The 23,846-nt window shown below is 39.1% G+C and overlaps 1 protein-coding gene across 8 annotated transcripts in view; it reads right to left on the bottom strand.

Annotated features, from left to right (window-relative positions):
* Positions 1–23,846, bottom strand: part of CTNND2 (catenin delta 2) — a 640,288-nt gene that overhangs the window by 31,307 nt on the left and 585,135 nt on the right. For all 8 annotated transcript variants that reach the window (XM_038129852.1, XM_038129853.1, XM_038129848.1 and 5 more), the window contains 2 exons: positions 6,374–6,584; positions 2,994–3,078 (listed from right to left, as the gene is read on the bottom strand). In XM_038129852.1, coding sequence (XP_037985780.1) covers positions 2,994–3,078; positions 6,374–6,584 — 296 coding nt within the window. The remainder of the gene's footprint in view (positions 1–2,993; positions 3,079–6,373; positions 6,585–23,846) is intronic.

The following is a 23,846-nucleotide window of genomic DNA, read 5'->3' as shown; positions in this document are numbered from 1 at the left end:
GCTTCCTCTTTGTTAAGCCTTTTTTTTTTTTTTTTTTCAGTTTTAGGACCAAAAATATTTATGCATTTTATAACTTTTCCTTGTTGGGACTGTGTTAGGATAGTGCCAACTTAACCACACCAGGGAGCAAAATTGATTTTTTCCCCTCAAAGCACAAGTCTACAGAGGACTATCTAACTCTACTGCCTCGCTCACAGATCTGAAGGCTGTTTACTTTCTATGTCTTTCCCACGCCAGCCCAGCCTTAAGAGTCTGTGTGTCCCAGTAAAGCCACAACACAGCTTCCATGACCTGGAAATCCCTGGACACTGGATAGAACCTTCCAGTGGAGGGTACAGGTTGTGGCATGGCTCTGCAAACACAGTCCATAAGATATTGTGGACTTAAAGAGCGTCCACACCAATCCCCGACTCTGGATCTCTGTCTGTGCAGTTTATCTTCTGCTGGCTGTAGGATGCTCCTTGCAATGTTGAGCAAAATTAGAAAAATGAAAGAGGTTTTAGTGTTTTTGCTGATCCAGTCATACTTGCACTAAATATACTGACTGCTACTGTATCAGCAGTAAACATGTATTGACTTCTTTGCCCATTAATACAAAGAATAATACTTCTATTCTTTTTACAACTTCTTACTTTATTGTGAACGTGTAGCTCTAAAATATGCCACAATTCAAACTATTTGGTTATATTGTTTCTCAAACACAAGATAAGTGCTGCTGCTTTCACTTAACTATAATGGGATGCTTGCAATTTCCTTGTATTACAATACAAAACTGTGTCTCTGTTGGCCAATTCTTTGAAAGCAATTGTATAGATACTTCAGAACATGGGAGCAAATTGCTGATGGTTATGCAACAGGATTTACCTGCACTTCAAAAAAAGGCTGTGCAAGTGCAAGACACTGCAAAGTGCTGCTCTCATTACACTCTACCTTCATTCATTTTTACTGGTATATATATATTTTAATGGGATAAAACAAAGATTGCATTAATCCAGATTTTTATATTACATAAGTAGCTGACTATTAGTATAATGCAAGCTTCTCTAATTTTCCTATCATAAAACCATTGCCATTGCCTTCCAAGCAATGGTTAAGCTCAGACAGACAACCTAAGAGTTAGCCTATTACAGGCGAGTTTAATAAGTATTATAATTTTGTAAAGATTATTGCATGTATTTCAACAAAAATGAGTATTTAAAATTAACTATCTGAACATTTTTATTAAAGGAAATCATATTTATACAAGGCTTAACAGCACATATAATGGCATGTATTTATGTAATTAATATACAAATACGTAGCAGAGACTGATCTTCATTTTAAGATTTTGTGTAGGAGTTAAGTAATATAGATATTATAGATGATCTGTCTGCTATGAGTGTCTGGGAAGCCACCTCTAAAGCTAGCCTGCCCTATTTTCCATCTCACAAGTATGTATTTGTGGCCATGGAAAATGCTCTTGTAAGCATGCAAGGTACTTAGTAGCTGGGCATGCTTAGTATGTAAGTCCATCACCAGCAGTCACACCAGCAGCCAACAGTGTCCCTTAGGTAGCAGTAAACTCAGCAGCCACACAGCACAAACATTATTACCTCCTGCATGGAGCATCCCCAGAAACTGCTTTTCCATCACAGCATATATATATATACAGACAGAAGGCTGGACATGAGCCAGATATTGTAAGAACCTCTAAGAGATTACAGTGCAGAACAGCTCAGCCTCTACAGTGCAGCCACCCACAAGCACAGAAGTCAGGCTATGCACGCTTCCAGTGTGTTACTGCCTTGGATCAAGAAAAGCCTGCTCATGTTTGTTCGCACCTCTTAATGGGACAGTTGAGGACCAGCTTGTTGCTTGGAACGTCTTCACATATGGTATCTCTAGGGCTGCCAAGGATGAACTGAAAATACTGGAAGCGAACAATGGGAGAGACTCAACAATCATCTTCCTCACTCCCCAGACTTGACACAAGCAGGGCTGAGGCATGCAAAAGAACAGCATTTCACACAGAGGGTCAGCTTCTGCCAGCTTGAGATTTGGAGCATACATTTCATGTAACTAAGCTATTTTCTTGTGCAGAATACATACAACACAGACCACACCACTGTGAACCTTCCCTACTTCACAATCCTTATGCCTCAGCCTTAACTAGGGCCTGAACTGAAGATGAAGTCTTAGCTTTCTCTGATGAGATTCCAAATACAAGTATCACTTACATAAGATGTGACATTCCAAGCAAGAAGACATTGAAGAACTAAATCTGCAGGCTGATACTCACATGGAACGTAATTCAGTTTGGCAACATTCAGCAAGAATTACTGTAAATATTTTCATTTACTAAGTAGACACTTATGTTGAAAAAGCTGTATAGAATGTTGTTTCACAGTGCTGTATTACTCTACTGCAATTTAATTTCAAGAGGTTAGCAGGCCTGTGGGAATGGCATGGTACTATGGACTCAACAGACTGAAAACCAAGTATATGATGTCACTGTCTGCAGGCTGGTTAGAAACAAAGCTACAGGTTTCTGCCCAGCTCCATATGTAGCTGGTCCCTAAGCACCTCCCCTTCAGATACTCTTGTTTACAATCTCATGAGGAAATTTGGGAGCTGAAGGGCTGGAAGTCTGGTAATCTCCTCAGAAATGTGAGGAGGTGTAAGAAAGACTGTTCCAGTAGGAGACCTTACATACGTTTGTTCAATGAACAGAGGATTTCACTCTCCAGGGCTGTCAGATGCAGCATCTTCTGTATGAATTTATTTCAAAATCAAATTCACACCCCCTTTTCACCACCACACATATTTTCAAAGGGCATATTTATGTTAAAAGTAGAAATTCAGGAAAAAAAAAACCTTCAAGTATCTGAAACTTTAAACTCCAAGTGAATTTCCAGTCACATAAACAAATATTTTGGTCTAAAGTCTCTCAGCCCCCAAATTTGGATAACGGTTTGAAAGATCTGAAAAAAATCTAGAAAAAACTCAAGCCTTACCTTCTTGTAGAGACTTCTCAGGTCTCTGTACTGCCACATACTATTGAGGACCTGAGATGCTGCTTTCACCACTTTGGGCGAATGCCTGTTACAAACATACATTAAAAAGGGAGAGAGAGAGAAAAAACGAGTGAGAAAGAGACTGTTAAGTAAAGGACACCATTCATTCCAATTTTCAAATGCATCGCTATGGATTTAAACCCACAAATGAAGTGTGTTTGAAGTATATTGTAAGATCTTTGCTTGGCATCTTGGACACCAAGGTGTTTTTAGGCAAGGGCAATATATCTTATTTCTACAGTACTAATCAATCAGGGAGGGGAAAAAACTTGTGCATCTCAGTACACACAGGGATTTCTGCTGAGACCGTAGTAAGGGGAATAGGAGGTAGCAATTGGCAAAATTGTTGAAGACCCAACTGGCATTATGCACATCTAAGATATGCTACAACTTCTGGCATAAAGGACAAGGAGACAGAGCAGAATTTCTTTCTTTGCAAGCTGATGAACTCTAGCTCAGGACAGTGTGCTCTACTCATTTAGCTCCTCTCAGCAGTGGCCAAAAGAAACTCTAGATGGGTGATGAGCACTGGTTTTGAAATGCAGAGCCAAGATGCAGAAATACAACTGATTACAAAAAGTTATGATAAATTTCATTAGGAATCCAAATGTGGACTAAGATTTTGCTCACACCATTATCCTTTAATGACAGGAATACAATGTGGTGTTGAAAACCATGTAACTTCACATGGTATTTCTCTTCAGAGAAGTTTTGAAAGAAGATCTAAACTATTGTTACAATCAGCTGGTGACATATAATCCTGCTGGAATAGGTAATTTAGGTAATTTAAAAAATCTAAAAAAAAAAAAAAAGGGGTCAAATAGAAAAGGATCGGGAAGATAACCCAGCCTATTAAAGAGCATACATTGTGCAGGATCAAAAATACAGACAAAGCAGCAGAACACTAGAAAACCTTGCAAAGGCCAAAGTCCAGAGTGAGCATTGATGGATTTCGGGGCAGTCATTGAGATGATTTATGTTTTACTCAGAAGAGGCATATGGCTTGAAACATCAAAGAGAAAGCAGAAAACCAGCCGCAATCATAAGCTGCTGCTTTGGGCAAGGGCCAGGCTTTGGTTCATTCTGTGACTTCTGAGAAGAATCACTGGTAGGCTGACATGCAAGCTGGTAAAGTGCTGTTACGACACAACTGATTTAATAATACAACATTTCCCTAGTAATTTATTTGGTGCTTTTTTCCAACTTCTATTCCATTTCTCACCCAGAGTAGAGCAGTGGGTGGATAATTAGTGAGTAAACAGGGTTTTGATAAGCCCTTTCAAGCATAATTGTTTTTATTATACTTCCAGCTGTACTGGCTAGTGGGGTGCTGGTAAGCATGGAGTAACCAGGAAAATAACTGTGCCAACCACTCCATGAGTACTGAGGAGAGGCAGGAGCTATGTGAAGCTGATATGGGCTTGGCCAATAAAATAACCTTGTGAACACCAGTTCTCTCATACAGAGAGATTGTTCAGGCCCTGGGCATATTCCAAAGGCGATCAGGGCCAGCCACACACTACTGGCACTGATACATATCAGGATGCATGGCCAGTTCAGTATCCTACACATTCAGAAGCAGTTGCTTCATACAGGTCAAAATGACTTCTTACAGAAGTGATTTACAGTATCAAAGTGAGCATGTCAGAATTTTCTATCAGTCCAACAACCAGCAATTTCGGTTTTCAAATAATGAATTACCTGTAAGAAACCAAACCCAACCAACAGCACACAGTACTGACATTTCTGAAAGCTGAAAAATGGAACTTTTACTTAAGATGGGCATTTGCAGCACTGTGTGTTGATAGGTTTTCTTGTTTTAGAACTGTGTAACTTGTAAAAATAATAATACGGAACTGCAGCTCAAAGTACTTGAGAGGAGGGATACGTATCATGACTTGGAAGGGCATTCTGGAATTACTGTGCTCTAGTTTAATTAGAAACAGATGTCTTTCACAGTTATGAGGTATACTCAAACAGGGAATCATGCCCTTGGATCCTCCTAAAACTGCCCATGATACTTCAAAAATTCCAGACTCAACAGGTATTAGTATTCTTTACCAGATAATGAACAGGTAGACAGATGCATTATTCTGAGGAAATACACATTCAACTTAAGAGAAATGGATATGAACCTGCTTGCAATGTCAGTACATTTGATCTAGAAAATATAAATTAAAAATGTAGGTAGATTCAATAATAACAAACTGCAAATATAAATCAATTGGCAGAGCATGGGGAGCTCCCACAGCTGGAATCACATACTTGGTCACACTACTTTTTAGCCCTTACAATTTCAATAAAATAATGTTTCAATAATGAATTTGGTATGAAAGGAAAAGGGTGACAATAGAGGAAAAGAAATGTGATTAGATTATATCGGCAATGCTCCGATCACAGAGGCGAGCATAAGTTCTCATACCAAATGTAGGGTGCATAAATCTTTCCTTCAGGTTGTGGCCTGGCTTTGTGGGGCTCTTTAAGAGCTCTGATGCTGCAGTAGGCTGTGTGATGACAGCTCCGAGTAGGTGGACTGATGGGTTTTGTACACTACAGTGAAGGCTTTTTGTTTTCAAACTGCCATAGTCCCATTGCACTATACTTCATCAGGTTGACAAATATGAGAACCAGGCTATCTGTTTTAGGCAAAAGAAGGATAAAGAGTGAACTCTTCATGAAGAGTGTGTACATAGCCAAACAGACAAGATGAAACCATAGCTGTTCTGAAAATGTCACAGTTGTGTGCAAAACATTTTTTTTTGCCTCACAAAGCAGCCTAAAGGCTCTCTCAGAAGCAACCAGTCAGAAAATCCATGGATCTACTACCAAGTTGGTGGCAGGGAAAAGGGTGCTGTGAACAGGGACAGTGACTTTACAGAGTTCTTCACTCCTAGATTAAGAGAAGCAGTACCTAGATCAAGAGTACCAGAACTGTGGTGAGGTCCTTCCTTTCAAAGGACCCCTCCACCTGCATGTCACACCTTGTGCAGGGTGTAATCCAACCACTCTGATCCCTAATGTTTATTGGGGTCTTCTGCAATTGCTTAGAGCTAGGGGTTACTGCAGATAGTTACTCTTCCTTAAAATGCACGTGGACTGCTCTCCCTGCACTGCGGATGGCACATAAAAAATAAACCAAAGCAGAGGGAGACCTCTGATATCGGGATTGTCTGTTTCTTGTCACCCTTCACACTGGGCACATGATATCTGTTGAAACTAAAGGATTCAACTTGCGATTGCACAGAGAAGGCAAACACACTCAGGACTGGTAATAACTACTGGAGAGGTTAAAAAGGTGCAAGGTGATTTGCAAAACATACTTGTCTCCTTTACTCTTAGATATGCCAACCAGTTTCTCAATGCCGCCTGCGTCTCGTAAGGCCTTGGCATTCTCCATGTTTTTAGTGATGACTTCATGCAGAGTGCAGCAAATGGCAGTAACGGTGTCATCAGACATGGCCTTGCTCGCTGAGCTGTTGCTGTTGTTAGCGCCTGGCAGTCGGTGGACCAGATCCCTCATGGCATACTTGCCTTTGTTGAAAGAAAACGAAGGGAGAATTCAGAAGATACAGCAATAAAGGGTGACGGAGAAGTACACGGAAAACACACAAGACTAACAGCACCATTTGCATCATTGCGGGTAATTTAATTGGATATTGATAACAATTTGGAGCAAGTGATATTTACATGATTGCATGTCCAAGCATTTCACACATAACAGACTCTGTTAATACTTCCATACTGCATCAGAGACTTTCGATATGGCCACATCACACCCGTAAGAGAATGGAACTGTGATGGTAAAAGCCAAGTATATGCATGTCGTCATGGCATTTTTATGAGAATCCTTTGCTACGATTTTCTTCTCCTGAGAAGCTGAGGAGCCTCAGGAAAGAAATGTAAACAATAACTATCTGCTGCTGTGGAATGCAACAGGTGCATCTGTGATTGGTCTGCTGGTTGATTCTACTTAATAACCAATCAAAGATGCAGCTGGCTCAGACTCTGAGCAGTCACAAGCTTTTGTTATTCATTCCTTTCTATTGCTTTCCAGCCTTCTGATGAATCCTTTCTCTCTATTCTTTTAGTATAGTTTTAATATAGCATTTTTAATATAATATACATCATAATATAATAAATCAGCCTTCTGAAACATGGAGTCAAGATTGTCATCTCTTCCCTCGTCCTGGGACCGCTGCAAATCCCACATATGCACAAAGATAACCTGAATACCACAATTCACAGAACTCGGCAAACCTTCTTCTCCCACCAAACAACTCACAGCTTGCTACCATAAACTGAATGTGCATCAATTGTTAAAACCACAGCAGTGAATGCAAACCCAATGATGTTGTTATTTGTTAAAAGGTCTTCTCTGTAGACTTCTTCCCTGTACAAGGTTAATTCTATTCTAAATGCAGCAATTTAAATGGGTTTAGTGTTTAGTAGTGTTTCTTAGACTGTATTGCTCAAGAGGATGCCAACTTTTTCACACATCCTTAGTTGTATCCACAGTACTGGCCAGAAAAGGAGCCTTTCTGACACCTATTCCTATCTGGCATTTTGCAAGGATTTACTGAATAAAACACTAACCTCCAGAACTTAAAATCTCTTAAAATGAAAGGAATTTTTAAAATGGTCACATCGAACATTTAAATAAAAAGAAATTATGTATATTATGTTTGGGCTTGATGATCTTTTTTAACCTAAGTGATTCTAAGATTATTATATATTTTTTCATGCTTAAATAAACAGATTTCTTTTTCAAAATTGCACCTAAAAGTCATGCAGTGCTTGTAAAAATAATAAAAAAGCAGCTTCTGAGAATATCTATATATCTATATATATCTATATATCTATATATATGACAGGATAAGCACCTGCACAGATGCACTAGAAGTCTCACAACAGTTCATCAGTTCTACAGGATTGCTATTACGGTGAATGGCTGCTCAATCCTTCAATGTGATAAAGAGAAGATCAGAGAAGGTGAAGACCTGATGGAGTTATTACTGAGGTCAGTGAAACAACTCTGAATCACCTTCAGTGCAGATGTGCTAGGAATTTGCATACAGCAATCACTATGAGTGTATCATGCAGGATGAAAAGGACAGGAAAATTGGGAAATATAAACATAATTAGTAATCTAATCTACATTACATTTTGTGAATGATCAGGTATGATTATTGTATATAATATGGTAATTTAATCAGATTTTTTTTGATAACTTAAGAATGTTTATGCATAGTGTTTATGCATACTTATTAAAATCTTATTTCTGAATTCATAAATTCAGTTGTTTGTATCCATATTTGAAAGCAGAGGCAAGAGGAAAATCACATCTTTTAACTATCAGACATTGAATCATTTTTATTTCTCACATTTTTGCCAGATGTGGTGGAACTACAGTCAGTTGTTTGAACAGAATATTCATAATACCGATAAAAACTTAAATCTCTGTACTGAACTGTTAAAGATTATAAAATATATTTTGTGGTAATGTGAAGTGTAAGAAAATACTCACTCGATATTATGTAAAAATGTCCCTGATTATAAAAAGCATTAGACTGTGTACAAAATGTGAACAGTAGGATTTGAATCCTTCCACTGTGCTGCAATACAAATACAAATCCTGCCCTCAAACATTTTTATTTTTTGAACTTAATATTTAATTTACTTGCACTGTAATGATTTTAAGCAATATGATTAATATCAGATGTAGAACAGTTGTTAGCACCTCTTTCTCTTTCAGAAATGATTTGTTTGAGCAAACTGAAAATCTTCTCCCCCACACATTTATGAAACACTGTTGTAGAAAAGTCTGAAATGCTATTTTCACCTGCATCTGTCTGTTCTGTGCAACATGAACACATTAATAGCTGTATATCACTTAGAGTGAGTACTTCAGTTTGCAACACATATCAAATTAAGCTGTTTTTTCAGAAAATAAACTATTAATTGATGTAGCTTTTACTCCTCTAGTGCAGGGTCTGCCACTGGTTGAGAGTAAGTAGTACAAGTAGATAAATCAGATCAGTGAGACTTTTCTGCTTTACTCAGTGCACACACCCAGAATAGACCAATATTCCTTTTTCTTTTTGGACTTCACTTAAATTGCAACAGAGCATCTCAGCACCTCCTTTCATGATGATAACTTCATTAGCAGCCAAAGATTACATCCCAGAACACTGGGTGTAAGGAAATCTGGATGGCTGCCCCAAGCAGATTTCTTTCCTGGAACTGGTCTAGTATTCCAGGCAGTAGTATTCACACCAGTACACATGCCCAGACACACAAAATGCATCTTACAATAAATAAAGGCTTTGGAGCTATCAGGGAAATCTTCGTTGGAAAACTTTACCAGACACAATCAAGCAGGTCATAAGCATTCTGGAAATGCCAATGCTCAGCAGTTCTAACATTTCTGCTGTGCACACCCTTCAGTAAGGCATGAGAAGATCAAGTCAGTATTAAATACTTCAAAACAATAAAACAGGCTTTTTACACATAATGTGTAACAGTGGGATAGTAGAGCATTCCTTATTCTGAGCAGTTGTAGTAATTCTAGCCCAAGAGTATCATTTGATTCTTAATCAGAAGCATATTTAAAGTAGAATATATTCCGAGTGGGTTTGGTGGGGTTTTTAAATTGCTTTCCCCTTCTTTCTCCCCCAAGAATTGCATCAGATTTAGCCTTTGGATAGCAAGTACCAAAAGACTCGCATTTTGTACATCTAAAATCTAGTCACTGTATTTCATCTCTGGCAGCTGTGCAAGCTGGTGCCTAGTTTGGAGACCTCCCTACCAGAACCTGCAATGCCAGCCCCCCTGCCAGGAGCTGCCTGTAGGGGATACAGGCCTCCCTCTCCCTGCCCTGTCCCCAGGAGGCAGCGAAAGGCAGAACTGCTGCTTCCAACAAAGCTGCTCACCCATGTGGGTAAAGCAACTGACCACAATCCAGCAGGCATCATGGTCAAGGACATCAAAAGGTCCTTCCAGAGGTTCACCAAACACAGGTGGCATGCCAGCTGGAAGAAGAAGGGAGTGGCTGAGCTACAGAGTTGATCCAAGTCATTGGTTATGTGGGTCTTAAAACCCATCAACGAATGTAACTGTTAGCACATTTTCTGTGGTTTAAGTACTTCGAACACTGTGTTAGCCATGTGAAAATATATTGAAAAAGCAGGGAATTTGCTTTAATATAGAATTAAGCCGTGGAAGTTGGAAGTTAAATATATAGAAAGTATATTCTTTATACTGAAAGATGTTATTCTAAAACTATACATGTTGTTAGTTAGTAAATCACTGTAGGACATTCACAGAAAAAACTCCATTAGTTATTGGTTAACTTCTCTTATCTCAGTAATGCTCCTACTTCTTTACTACAGACATGAAGAAGAGTCATGTTTTCTAGCACAAGCTAGAGACGAAACCTTGCTGTACACTGGTGTGAATGTGAAGTCCTCCCCCAGGTACTGTTGCACCAGCACAACACAAATGGGATCCTTGATTTCTGCACTGGTGTGCGTCACATTCTGCAGAGCATTTGCACTTAGAATTATGTTTGTCTGTGTTAAGAGCCTCTTCTGAAAGCAGACTGAAATGTGCAATGGAAACCAGAGTTGGAATGTCAGCAAAATGTTATCTAGCACTACTATTATCTGGCACCACTAGTAGGAGAGCTGGACAATTCAGCTGGCAATACAAGAAGCCTCCCTGAGTGGAAGAAGTGAGAACTGATGAGGATGCTGGGAAGAGAGGCAGATGTGTGTGAGGATTATATTAAAAATAAATAGCTTTGTTAATTTTCATTAGGGTCCATGCAGAACTACTTTAATCTACAAACAAATTGATTTTTTAAATTTATTTTTTGCATTTGAACAACATTACACATTTTAAGACCCAAAACTGATTTGAAGCTTTTAAAGAGGATTTACATAATATGATTAAACATAGCCAACAGCTCGACAAGGAAAAAAGAAAATGTATTTATTTGTCCAATTTTACTCTTAAAGGAAGGAAGAAAGACATAAAATACACATGACAGGAAAGGAGTTATCTTGTGGGTGCTTGGAAGAGGATTTTTCTGATACTATACATTTAAAAGTTATTTTTCTAAGATAAGACATCCATCATTTTCATATTAAGAAGGTGATTCATCTAACACCATGCACTAAGTCTTTGACTGTAAAAGGATAGCATCTGCTTATTATTTCAACAATGAAGATTTAATGTCTTTTCCTTTGCATGATAAAAGTCTCAGCACCTTAATGCCTGCCTCCATTACTTAATTCCGGAAAATTTTCACATCAGAGGATCAAATAACTGTCCTAAGAATGATTCTGCCTTCAGAGCCAAACAGCACAGCAAACTATTCTTCTGGTAGATTAAACCACAGCAAAATCATCACAGATAAGGTTCTACTTCTGGAAATACTTCCCTACAATTGCCTTGAGACAAATTCGCTGCTGTTGTAACATTGTTGAAACCACTTCTATTTTCACTCATCTCTGAATAATACCTTTGACACATTGGCAAATTTATTAAATAGTTGTGACATGGTTCCTAGTTTGAGAGTACAAGATTAGGAAAATTGACCTATTAAAGAAACTAGACACCCCAAACAGATATTAATTCCAACAAAGACCCCCTGTCCTAGAGATAGATCTTTTTCTATAAAAGTAATTGTTCACTATTCCTGCCCTCCAAAGATATCCATTAATTCATATCATGTAGCTAGCTAATATAAAAATGGCAAAATGCCACCATACTTTGTTGTAAAGGCGCAGATATCCTATTCCAGAACTAACTTCCTGTATGTCAGAATATATCTGAATTTTCTTCTCTTCATGCTAACATGTGCACTCCACTAAGACTTACATGGTTTCGGGCACTTTCACCACCCCTGTATTTTTAATACTACTCAACCACAGTGTTTCACAGACTTATGGAAAGAATATGACTGAGAGAGCTTTTATTATTACTTTTAATCATTACTTAAGAAATGTGTCAAAATTGTCTACTTGATTTTTATGGAACAGATTTTGGTCTTAAGTCAGTGTATTATTCAACTGGTATTCTAATAAATTAGAGTGTATTCATCACATGTCCGCAGTGGCAGAAACACGGCTGTATTTGATGATTCATTCCTGCACCACGCTTTTCCTGTCAGATACCACTGTTCTAAGTGTAATATATTACCACTACTGGCACCTAGGTAGCACCTGGAACTCCCTCAGAGTCCAGCTGTCGGTGTTCCAGAGGAGCCCTGTGTGTACTCTGAACACTGGAAATTCTCTAGTACATACTGAGGTGCAAGAGGGGTGTAAGAGCCCATAAAAAAAGAATGATTATGCTTATTGCAATGTGTAGCAGACTGTGGACTTGGACAACACAAGTTATAGTGTAGGCATCAGAGCAGCAGTCAACCTCATGACATTGTGGAGGGTAAAGGTGTGTTAGTTTGCATAAGGAGATTTTCTATCACCAGTGAAAGACTCAAGGGAGAAAACTACCCTGAATTTTAAAGACAAAACAGGCTAAGAGATAAGAAATGCTGTCATACTGGGTCTTAGAGACAAACGCATGCTTTTTTTTGGGGCAGAGCTGGAAGCAAGCCCAACAAGATGAGGCAGGGGAATGCCGCAGCTGCTGAGCCAGGAGTAAAGGCAGCAGATGGAAGGAGACACAAACCTGTATCTTTGAAAGCAAAAAAGACTGCAGTACTGAGGTTGAGAGACACTTGACCCACTGAGTAAATGATTACTCCTCAGACTTTGGGGAGCAGCAGGAAAGGTGAGTGAAGAGTAAGAAAAATCCACCTTATGCGGCAATGTTGGTTTATAAAGGTTTGTAACCTTTTGAAAGAAGGTTTATAAAAGAAGACAGAGCAGCACAACCTGAAATAAGGGTCATCAGGCAGCACAGAGTTTAATGCCCTCTCGCTCACCACTAAATGACATGACTGCCTCCAGACAGGCTTTCCACTGCAACCACCAAGCCAGTGACTCTGCTCTCCACCCGACTCCGAAAGATGCAGTCTGTGGCAGTGCTTGCTGCCGGGTACCTTGCATGTGAGGGACTGCAAGTCCCCCAGTTTCCATACAATAATGCTTTCTTCCCTCCCTCTGGGGCCCCTCATTTGACAAGACTTCAGCTGTGGACAGAGCAGGTTTATGATACTCCAAGGTAGTGTCTACTGTCAAAACCCCATGGCCTGGCCTGTCCTGGCTCATGGTCTGTGATGTTGCTCATCACAACACATCTGTTTCTTATTCCTAAGACCACTGTTCATGAATTGTTACTGGAAGAAGAAAGTGGAAAAACCCTGGAGCAGTAGGACTGAAAAGCATGCCCCAAATAGCATGAGCCCCACCACTTCTAGCAAGTGTCAGAGAATGGATGATTCTGGATCACTTTGGGATGGAAGTGTAAAAAAAAAAAATCATCAAACCATTTTCAGGTAAATAGGGGGAAATTTATGTGTCCAAACAGATGGGGGCAACGTGGTTTCAAATTCCCTTAGATACCTGAGATACCTGCATGGTTAATAGACCTATGGAAGACACAAAGGCTTCTGGAAAAGCAGATGTAAACAAAATTGGATACCCTTTGGTCTTTAAAGCTTAATGCTTATCTCTAGGCACCTAGATATCATTCTCAATGTTTGGCCAAAAATGTTGGTTGGGTACTCAGGTCCTTTTACTTCTTATGTTAGTGACATGCACAAACATTTGTAACTTCTGGCACTTCAAAACAAAAATGTATTGTACTACATAATGGGAATTGACTATAGTACTGCACTTATCCCTATCCAAAAAACCTATCATCTCAGCTCAATCATTTACAAAGGAAAGAGTGATGAGTTAGCTTAAATTGGTTTTAGTAAGCCGCTCAAGCCTTATGGGCTGGAAGCCACTGTTTTAGATGCTTCACATTAAGCATAACTTGCCAATTAAATTGGGATAAATGAGTACTTTGAGCTAGAGAACAATACCAGGTATCATTTCCTTGCAGTTTCTTTTTAAATTTAAATTTTAAGAGTCTGTAGAGATAAATTATTTTTTGAGAATAAAGAAAGAATAAAAACCATTACATACACATGACCCCCTGTGCCCTCAAGGATCCAGGTGCACTTTGCTGATGGCTGCTGAGACTGAACAAAGAATCAGGTGGAGGTCTCAGATTCCCTCTTCACTTCAGATAAATGATATACACTTTCAGTTTTTCACCATCTCTGATGACAGGCAGCAAGATTTCCAGACATAAGATTGGTATTTGGTACGGAACACAACAAAGAGGAACAGTATCTTCCCAGATGCATTATATGTGATGTGTCAGTCATTGGTTTTCTTTTTTAAAAATCTTTTTTATCAAGAATAAATTCAGCCATCAGCAGTGTAGCATATAAAGCCCTACAGGGAGCAGGAATAGTAATATTTTACAGTTTTAGGGAAGAAACCCTCTACCTACCACAGAGTGATGAAAGCATGTAGAACACCAATAACTGTGTGGCAATGTCAGTTGAGATTTGCCTGTAAAAGAATCAAATATCTAAAAGGGTAACCAATATAGAAGCTTTTATCTTTTGAAAAAGATTAAAGATGTTGGTTCTGTATTTTGCAAAAGGTATGAGGAGAACAAGGAATGACAAAGGGCACATCCATAACAAGGATGAAAGAGCAGCCTGTATAGAAACCATCAGCATTGCACAAAGACAAAAGAGAAGCATTTTGATATTTTGAACCTGAACATGCCATGGGAAATCACAACTGGGTGCAATGCAATCACCGCTTTTCAGCAATATGCTTTCTCAGACCCTTCACAGATTTTCTTTCCTGTAACAGTTACCCTCCTCCTTCAGCCTCTCTGAAGCTTCTCTTTCTGCTCCCAGAAACATAACTTTTCCATTTCATATGTTTCCTGCCTCCCTCTGGCTGATTACTTTTCTTGTGTTCAACTCATCTTCTCAGGGCTACCCCCTCTTCCCTCTACTACATGACTAATAATTTTTCTTCCTTGAGCTGTATCCCCTTGAACCATTGGTTCTTAACTGTGAAGTTTGTGCCCTTTGCTGTGTCTTGCAAATCTCTGCATCTGCCTTGTTTGCCAAGCTTTTCCAATCTCTCCTCATTTTGGTTTAAAAACCTATACTTTGATGGTCAGCTAGATGCTGCTTTTGTCACACCCCTGCATTCCCAGTCCCACCCCTACCCACCACAGACTCACGCTTTTTAATGTTCTGAAGAACATTTTAGCTAGTTTGCAAGCACAGATTTTAGACTCAAAAGTACCAGTGTGTTTAAATGCTATTGCACTTGTACTACTCTTGTTGCCTCTCCTGTATATCTCAATTCCACAGGCAGCTATTTAATTTGCTGTTACTTCTAATACTGATTTTACTCCTTTCTCAATGGCACTCCATATTCTGGTTGTCTCTCACACAGCGAGACTACAGATATTCAGACTTTATACCAGCAGTTATTGTAAAAACTATAGATTGAAGTACTCCCAGGGCTCTTTGGTTGACCATAACCTGCTGATTCATGTTCTAAAATGTGCTTTAAAGGCTAGATGCATGTCTGCACTTTGCTTGCAGAAGCACTTCAGCTGGCTCTGTCAGAGGTCATGCCAAAGGCAGAGCACTGCACTGAGACCCTGCTGAACACCTCTGCCTCTTCCATCTTTGCCGCTGTCCTTTTTACAGTTTTCATGGGATGCATGCTGCCTGCCATGTGGATTTCTGGAGAAACCAGATGTCCTTCAGGGGTGTGTATGTTTGCAGCAAACGTGTCAGAAGACTAATACTGAGATGGATTTATGTGTACCATGGCCAAATGGATTTTCTGTTTCGTAACAACACCTCTCACCCAGGCACAGTAGATGGCTTCTGCTTTGAATGTTCATCCTTGTATCAGCAATCCTCCCTGTCTCATGCTGGAGAAGCGAAGCAACCATCAACTCAAGGGTGTGCTCTCTGACTTGCAATCTGGTTTATGAAGATGAATTTGCGAAGAGGTGCAAGCATTAATTTGTTGACTGTCTCACCCATGCTGGGACTATAAAAATGACTCAGTTCAAGTTCAGCTTGACCTGCCTAATTATCTGCTGACCTGGTATGCCAAACAACTGCTGGATCTACAGAAGGAGAAAAATCTCCACATATAAGATTCTATTTGTCACCCTCAGCAATGAAGAAAGCAGCATTTTTTAAGGCAATCAGAGGTATTGCTACTGTTCTGCTGTTTCTCCTCTCTTGACCAGAAAAAAAGGATTTGAGTGGTGGCTTTGGCTGTCTCCCTTGCAGGCTTAGCTCTGGAGGGTTGTGTGAGAACAAAAATGACAACCCCAGGCTTAATTGTTGTCGGATCCAAAGAATTTTTTCTTGCATGTTTGGGTTTTATATCCAGAATGGATGGAGTCTATGAGTGCAATAACTCAAATAATTTCCTTTCTAATTAATTTTGATTGCATTTCCTGCCAGGTATACAAACTAGAAAATGTGTGGAAAGGAGTTGTGAGCCTATTGGTTCAGGTAGTGCAAATATATCCAATTAACCAGCTCCTTTACACGCCAACAGAGCTATTTCTTGTTTAGACTGCACTGTCATCTTTCCTTTCATCTTTCCACTAGCCCAAGGTAAAAAAGATTCTGCAAGGGAAGTGATTCCTCAGTTTAATTGCTGCAGGCTAAGTTTTCTGATTACTGGAGCTGGTTTTAGTCCCTTGCTATGTTCTTCCCTGCTCCCTGCAGAGAACAGAAGGCTAAAAATTTTGGAAGACTAAAATTTTTTAAAAACATAGTCGTTTAATTAATGCTATGATTAATCAGTGATGCTAAATTGCTTTGAAGAGGAAAAGTACAATGTGAGTGTTGAGTGGAATTTTAGTTTTATCTGCATTATTTTGTGAGATAGGATAATATTTTGTTAATAGCCTGATTCAAGGGACTTCAAATTAGGGCATAATGAAGGAATAAAAATGTTATCTATTTTTGGAAAAGTAAGTTTAGGCTTCCAGATTTATAGCCTGATCTAACACCCATTGAAATTAATGAGCTTGTCTGTTAAAAGGTATGAAATCGGATGCAGAAAAAAGTAGCTTTTCTTTTCCACTTTGGTTTTTATTTTGTGTCCAAAACAAAACAAGATTCTGACGGGGTAGTCAGAGGAAATTGCAACAAGACATTATCCTGTTTTAAGTGTCCATGAAGGAATTGCAATTTATTTGCTACTCTTTTCTGCTTCTTTACTTGTGCTAGAATATTGCCTGAAACTCAAGAAGAAATTTGTCCCCATGGTATGGTCTGAAAGACTGATTGTTTTTGCACGCTTTTATATACAACACCATGGTGAAAACATGAAGATTATTTTACTTCATATTAAGAGACATAAAATAGATCCTCATGATCTACTCTGTTATTAAAGGTTAAATAAAAAGCATAGATGTAAATGTATTAGCTCAATAAATAAAAATCTTGGTAAAGTAGTAGTGCCTTTTGAAAACAACTCTTGTAACAGATATCAAAACCACTTCAAGTCATACTGCAATGTTCAACTATTCTGTAATTAATTCAGTGTTCAAATATTTCTTAAGTCATCACCATGAAAAAGCTACATGGAATAGTTAGGATAATTAATCTGTGCATGATGGCATAACAATACTGAGGATACATATATCAGCATTTCACATTGCTTTACTGTGCACCATAAAATAAAATAATTTATATTTCAGTTACAAAATACTGGTTAGTTTCTAAGGCTCAGTGAAATCATACACTAACTTTACAGATTTCAGTGGTTGGGAGAAGGACAGAAGGGAAAACAACAAGTAGAAGAACAGCATGAGAAAAAGTGATGGGTGTTTAAAAATTATTTTTTAAAACTTTAAAGACCATCCATGAATGGGTAAGAATATAATACAGTATTTGATTTTTTTTCCTGCAAATTTGCAACTGTTAGCAAATATCTCATGGAAACAGCGCTCATCTGTTGAACTACTAATGTATCACTATAACTAAACCAGACCATCCAAAGCTCTGCTGCACTAATGAAGCTATAAGTACATTTATTAGAAAGCCTCTCACATTAATCATGTAGAAAGTGGACATGTAGTTGGTTCTACAGGTATTTTTAGAGGTCAATTAATTTTGAAAATATTACTAATGTTCTGACTCAGCTGAATTCCTGTTCCCTACAGTATTTTGTCTTAGCAACATAGCCACTGGAAAAGAGCAAACTATATTGAAGTTCTATAGTTTAAATCACCTAAAGCTACTACAATATAAGACCTGAATACAGTAAGTAAGTGAAAAAGGATATGTATGATGCAGAGTCAAAGTAGGTTCTGTGCTCTCAAAAGAAGGGCAAAAATGCATCCAATAACCTTCTTTAACAAATGAGTAGTATATTGTTGTTTTGACTACAACACTACCAGTTCCTACATTTCTCATAAAAAAAAAAAGTTTCTCAGCTCTTCTAAGGCTTACAGCTCATTATTAGTTGTGTTTAAAGAAATTGTGTCAAATGAATCCTAGTCCCAACTGATCCATCAGAGTACAGATCTACTGGAGCACAGTTCTGTTTGTGCTTCCTCAGGAGGTGGAAGTCAAACAGTTCATAACGTGACTTGGTTTTGGGTCGTGCTACTACTGATCCTTTCAAAGTAACAGCTCCAGGCATCACCTTCAGGCTAGGAGCTGATTAAGTCTTCTCTCTAGTGGCCCACAAAGAAACCTTGCCTACAGACACTCATTTGAGGTTGCTCAGTGTCATTAAACTGTTGCTTTTTTAACCCAAGTCACAGCTGCTCACCTACAACTCAGTAACACATGGCAGGAGGATTCCCAGGACTGTGTACCTACTCAGTTTCCTTCTCCTACCTCCATGGAGATGCAGTTGGCCACATGGCAAGAGTCAGAGTTCATATGTTAAACTTATGCTGGGCTTCATCTCCTTCTTAGAGATAGGCTGGACAGAGGAGACCAGCTTAAGGCAAAGCCCAAAACCTCCTAAATCTTTCAAGTTTACTTAATTCTGCAACATTGGCTGACCTCAGTCACCTCCAAAGAGAGGGGAAGAATTGGGCAAATATTGCAAAAGTTTTCTTCCCCCTCCAGATTTATGGAAAAGACAAATCTGGCAGAGACCAGCTGGTTCCCAGGCTCCAGTGCCTTATTTTAAATGATCAGAGTGCTCTGAAAGACTAGGGAGGAGTCAGAGTGAAAATTTTACATGTACTCAGCAGCCTTGCTACTTCCCTGAGATGTGGCAGAATATAAACTACGCTCTGCATTGCAGGGGAGGGATGGGAGTTCAGGCTTGGAGTGCTGGAAAAGATTTGACATAACAACAACAGAAAAACAAAGCTGAAAAACAAATGCTCTCAGCTAAACGCAGGTAACAGGTCAGATACAATGCTGACCTCCTTATCACAGGAGATTCAGAGAACAATATTACCAAAGGTAAAATATTTCTTGATAGACTGCTCCTCTGAAAACTAAATCTGCAGAGTATCATGTTCCCTTTGTGAGAGCAACTTTTGTCATCTGTGTCACCTTGAGAAACTTTATACACAAATATATGACTTCGTATATTCTCATGCTAATAGAAGCATTTTCCTCTAATTAAAATTAGCACTGATGATTTGCTAAAATAATCCTGAGTTATGAAATCCAAATAATGTATAAAATATATCACTTTAAGAGCACCCTGAGTAGCACACAATCTAAGAGATACTGTAACTTTTCTCCTGAGAGGAGTAAGTAATGAGACAATTTATTTTTCTCATATTGCACATTAGAGCCACCAAACAGCAGGTGAACTCCGCACACCACCACGGCACATTCTTTTGGTACACAGATCTTATGCTGCAAAATCTGTAAATTTGGACTAGGAGCATTTTTATCTTTCTTAAGGTTGCAGAGAACTTCACAGAAGAAAAGGTTACAGCCTGTACCCTGAATAAAATACAAGAAAGCCATAAAACAGCAGTGTCACTCACTGATTAATTAATTGACTAAGCTCCCTATGTTAGAAAGACTAGCTCATCTCTGTTTGTATTCCCCAAAGGACTAAGTGTGTAAAACTGAAATGCAACCATGAATGAATGATGCCCCTAGCATAGTCATGCTTGCTTGTGGACCTTGATACTTCTAGCAAAAATTAAATAAAAATTTATGCAAATAATTTCCTCATATATTATAAAACAGTCGAGGTTGCCAGGATTCTCTAGAGATAACCTAGTTTAACCCCTCTGCTCAATATATGTTCAGCTCAGTGTTCTCTTATGTTCAGGTGGAATTTCCTGTATTTCAATTTGTGCTGATGAACTCTTGTCCTGACACTGGGCATCACCAAGAAGAGTCTGGCTCTGTCATCTTTACACCTGCCCATCAGGCATTTAAACAATGTGTAAGATCCCAGTGAGCCTCCTCCTCTCTGGGCTGAACACTCCCTGCTCCTTGAGCCTCTCCTCACAGGAGAGATGCTCCAGGCCCATCATTATTCTTAGGGCCCTTTACTGAACTTTCTCCAGTATGTCTGTGTCTCTCCTGCACTGGTGAGCCCCAGAACTGGACTTGGTGCTCCATGTGTGGTCTCACCAATGCTGAGTTGAGGGGCATGATCTCCTCCACTGATCTGCTGCTAACACTCCTGACAGCCCAGGAGGCTGTTGGCCAACTTTGCTGCTGGGGTGTGCTGCTGACTCCAGGACTTTTTTAGAATTTTCTTGACAATGAAAATGATGGCAATGTAGTGGGTACAGCAAAAACAAGAGCACATTGTTGAAGTCCTTACCCAACTCTGGCCACTAACACAAAGCCTGATTCCTAAACCTTACCCCAGCACCCTTCACTAAACCCTAACCCCAAGCTCTATCACGAAGGCCAAAAACCAAACCTGAAACCCTTTATTTTATCCCTACCCCACATCCTTGTTCTGACGGCAACCCTAATCTGCTGTCCCTAAGCCTAATCCTCACTGTGACTCCACCTCCAACCTACACCCCAATTGCTTACCAAAAACTCTTCATGGAACTCCAAACTTTGACCCAAAGCCCTTCTATAACTCTAAAGGCTAATCCCTCTCCCCAAAAACCAGGCTCAACCCCCAGCCCTAGACCTACGCAGACTCCCAAAGCCTAAGCCCTCCTTCTTGACCCTGCACATTCAGCCCCTCTTCTGACCCCAGCTCTCGGGTGCCTGTGCCCAGGAGGTGGGAGATGGGCAGAGGTCACGGAGGACAGAATGCTTCAGCTGGATCCCTGGGGGTCCTCATGCCTCAGCACTTGAAGAGGCAGGACCTGGGGGCTGGCATGAGCAGCTCACACAAAGGGTGTGAGAGAGCTGGGCCAGTGAGGAAGGGTTGATTTTGTGGCTGTAAGTGGGCTTTGAGTGTTAGACCATGCTTGTTAAGCCTTTACACTAACTCTGACCACTAACCCCAAGCCTGACTCCTAGCTCCTACCTCTCCCCCACCTCCTACCTCAATCCCAAACTCTAATCCTCAACCCCAAACTCTAATCCTCAACCCCAACAGTACAAATGACCTCTGAATGTATAACAAAACCCAAGACCAAGTAAGCTGATAAAAGTAGAAAATAAGCTGACACAAATGTTTATAATTGTCAAAAAAGAAACCAGTTTTTTTGGCATGATCTCATAAAGCTGAGCAGGAGCAATGAGGTAAGGCTTCATTTATCACTGTCTCAAGCAAACATTAGTCTTCACTATGTGAGAAAATGCAAGATTTTACTCCTGTTAGCCCTGCTTTTCCAGCAGCTCAAGCTGGTTCCCAGCTTGATTTAGCAGAAACACCCAATTAAAATTCCTGCCTATGAATCAAATATGATGCAATGCACTAGCAAGTGGCAGTGGTCTTCCCTTGAACAATTATGCTAAATACTCCATTTAAATGGCACCATTAAGCTAAATGGACCTTAAATATCATACTGCTACTCCCAAAAAAAGTCCACTCAGATAAAATGAAACTTTTGTAAAAAAAATATGAGGGAAGAAGAATATTAGTATTGGCATATCAGCTTTTGAGTGAGACACAGTTAACAGCAATATTGTGCAGCTACACATTCATTTAAACACGAGCTCCTTATCTAATATAAACAGCAATACAAAGCACATTTGCAGTCATGTTGTATCTAATTTATAGAAGACAAACCATACTGAAAAGATTCTTTAAAGATCATTAATATAAAGCACGCTCTTACCAATTATGAGATATTCTATTGGGTAGCTCTCAGCTTCCAGATTTATCCACACACATATCCTTATCTTTGAAAATGTCTGAAATATATCCTTAGTATATATTTATTTCAAACATTAAAAGTAAATTTACTGAAGAATATCTTGGAACCTGGCCCACTTTTGAGCTACGAAATCCTCTTCTGAAAGCAAATTAAAGTAGATAGATCTGTCATTTATGTTCAAGTTATCTTTATCCTGGAATTACTTCTCCTTTCAGAGACCGAGTCTGATAATGCTGTCCTTATAATTCATAGATGTATTTTTACTTTATGTAGATACACATGAAAAAATGCTTTTGATAATATCAAGTAAATTTAAAAATTCCATGTAGAACCAGAATAACTGAGGTTGGAAAAGACATTGGGAGTTTGTCTAACCTGACCTCCCTGCCCAAAACAAATAAAAAACCAATGCAATGCAAAACCATCATGAGAAAACTGCAGTTAATAGAAAACTGTTAAAAAATACATGTATTATACATGTATTATATAGTTGTAATACATGTATTATATAGTTGACATAACACACTAGATGGCAAATATAGCCCCTCTGCTGCTCTCCTGTCAAAAAGAGTATTATTCATAATGGAAGAAACATTTAAATATGATGAATGTGTGTCTTCATGTGTGCACATTTGTTTAGTCTCTTCTCCCAATATATATTTTAACCACAATTTTAACTACATAAAGACAACAATGGACTGCATTCTTTTTGATATTAATATATTCTGGGATATGAAGGCAGCAAGAGTAACAAGAAGAAAGATTAAGTAATACAGAGGAGAAAATATATAGTTATTGACAGAACAGGGATGGAAGCTAAGACAGAGCTGGTGCAAATAGGATAAAATTATGTTTGGATGGTGCTACTCAAAACAGGTACTAATGGTTCATCATTGAAATATAAGCAGTTTTCAAAACAATTCTATAGAAAATGTATGAATTAATTTCTGTAGACAATCATCACTCCTGGGTCTATATCCATCCAGTCTCACAGTCAGTTGTATGGATGGTGATAGAGACAAGGACAGAGGCTGAAAAATGTTTGAGGAGTGGTTAAGATTTCATTTATCTTGATTTCAGAGGACGGAATTCATTGAAGTCAAATGGATAATATTATAAGACAGAAGCAGGAGATGATTATCTGCAGAAATACAGAATCAAGAACAATTTAGCAAGTGGCAATTCTGGAGGAAATATCAGGAAGCCAGAGAAGATGCTAAGAAAGGCATGTGTTACAGGATGGGTTGCTGTGACAGAGACAGCTATTCAGGAGTGTATTAACAACTATTCCTGGCAGAACATACAGATGATTTGCTCCTCTGTGCAGAGCTTATGGAGAAATACCACAACTAGTCTGAATGACAGACTTCAGGAAAAACAGGGACCAACCAGAATGTGTCCAAATGAAAGCAACAAGAATAGCTAGGAAGACAGACTGAACTGACTGCCATCTCAGCTTTAACTAGGTATTCAGCTGCTCTACCCCTTCAACCAGCAAACAAGGAACAATGCTGTGTTCTTTATGGTAAT

The sequence above is a fragment of the Motacilla alba genome, chromosome 2 (genome assembly GCF_015832195.1).
Source record: "Motacilla alba alba isolate MOTALB_02 chromosome 2, Motacilla_alba_V1.0_pri, whole genome shotgun sequence".
Lineage (NCBI taxonomy): Eukaryota > Metazoa > Chordata > Aves > Passeriformes > Motacillidae > Motacilla > Motacilla alba.
The sequence above is the reverse complement of the archived record's forward strand: the minus strand, read 5'-3'. Positions and strand labels throughout refer to the sequence as shown.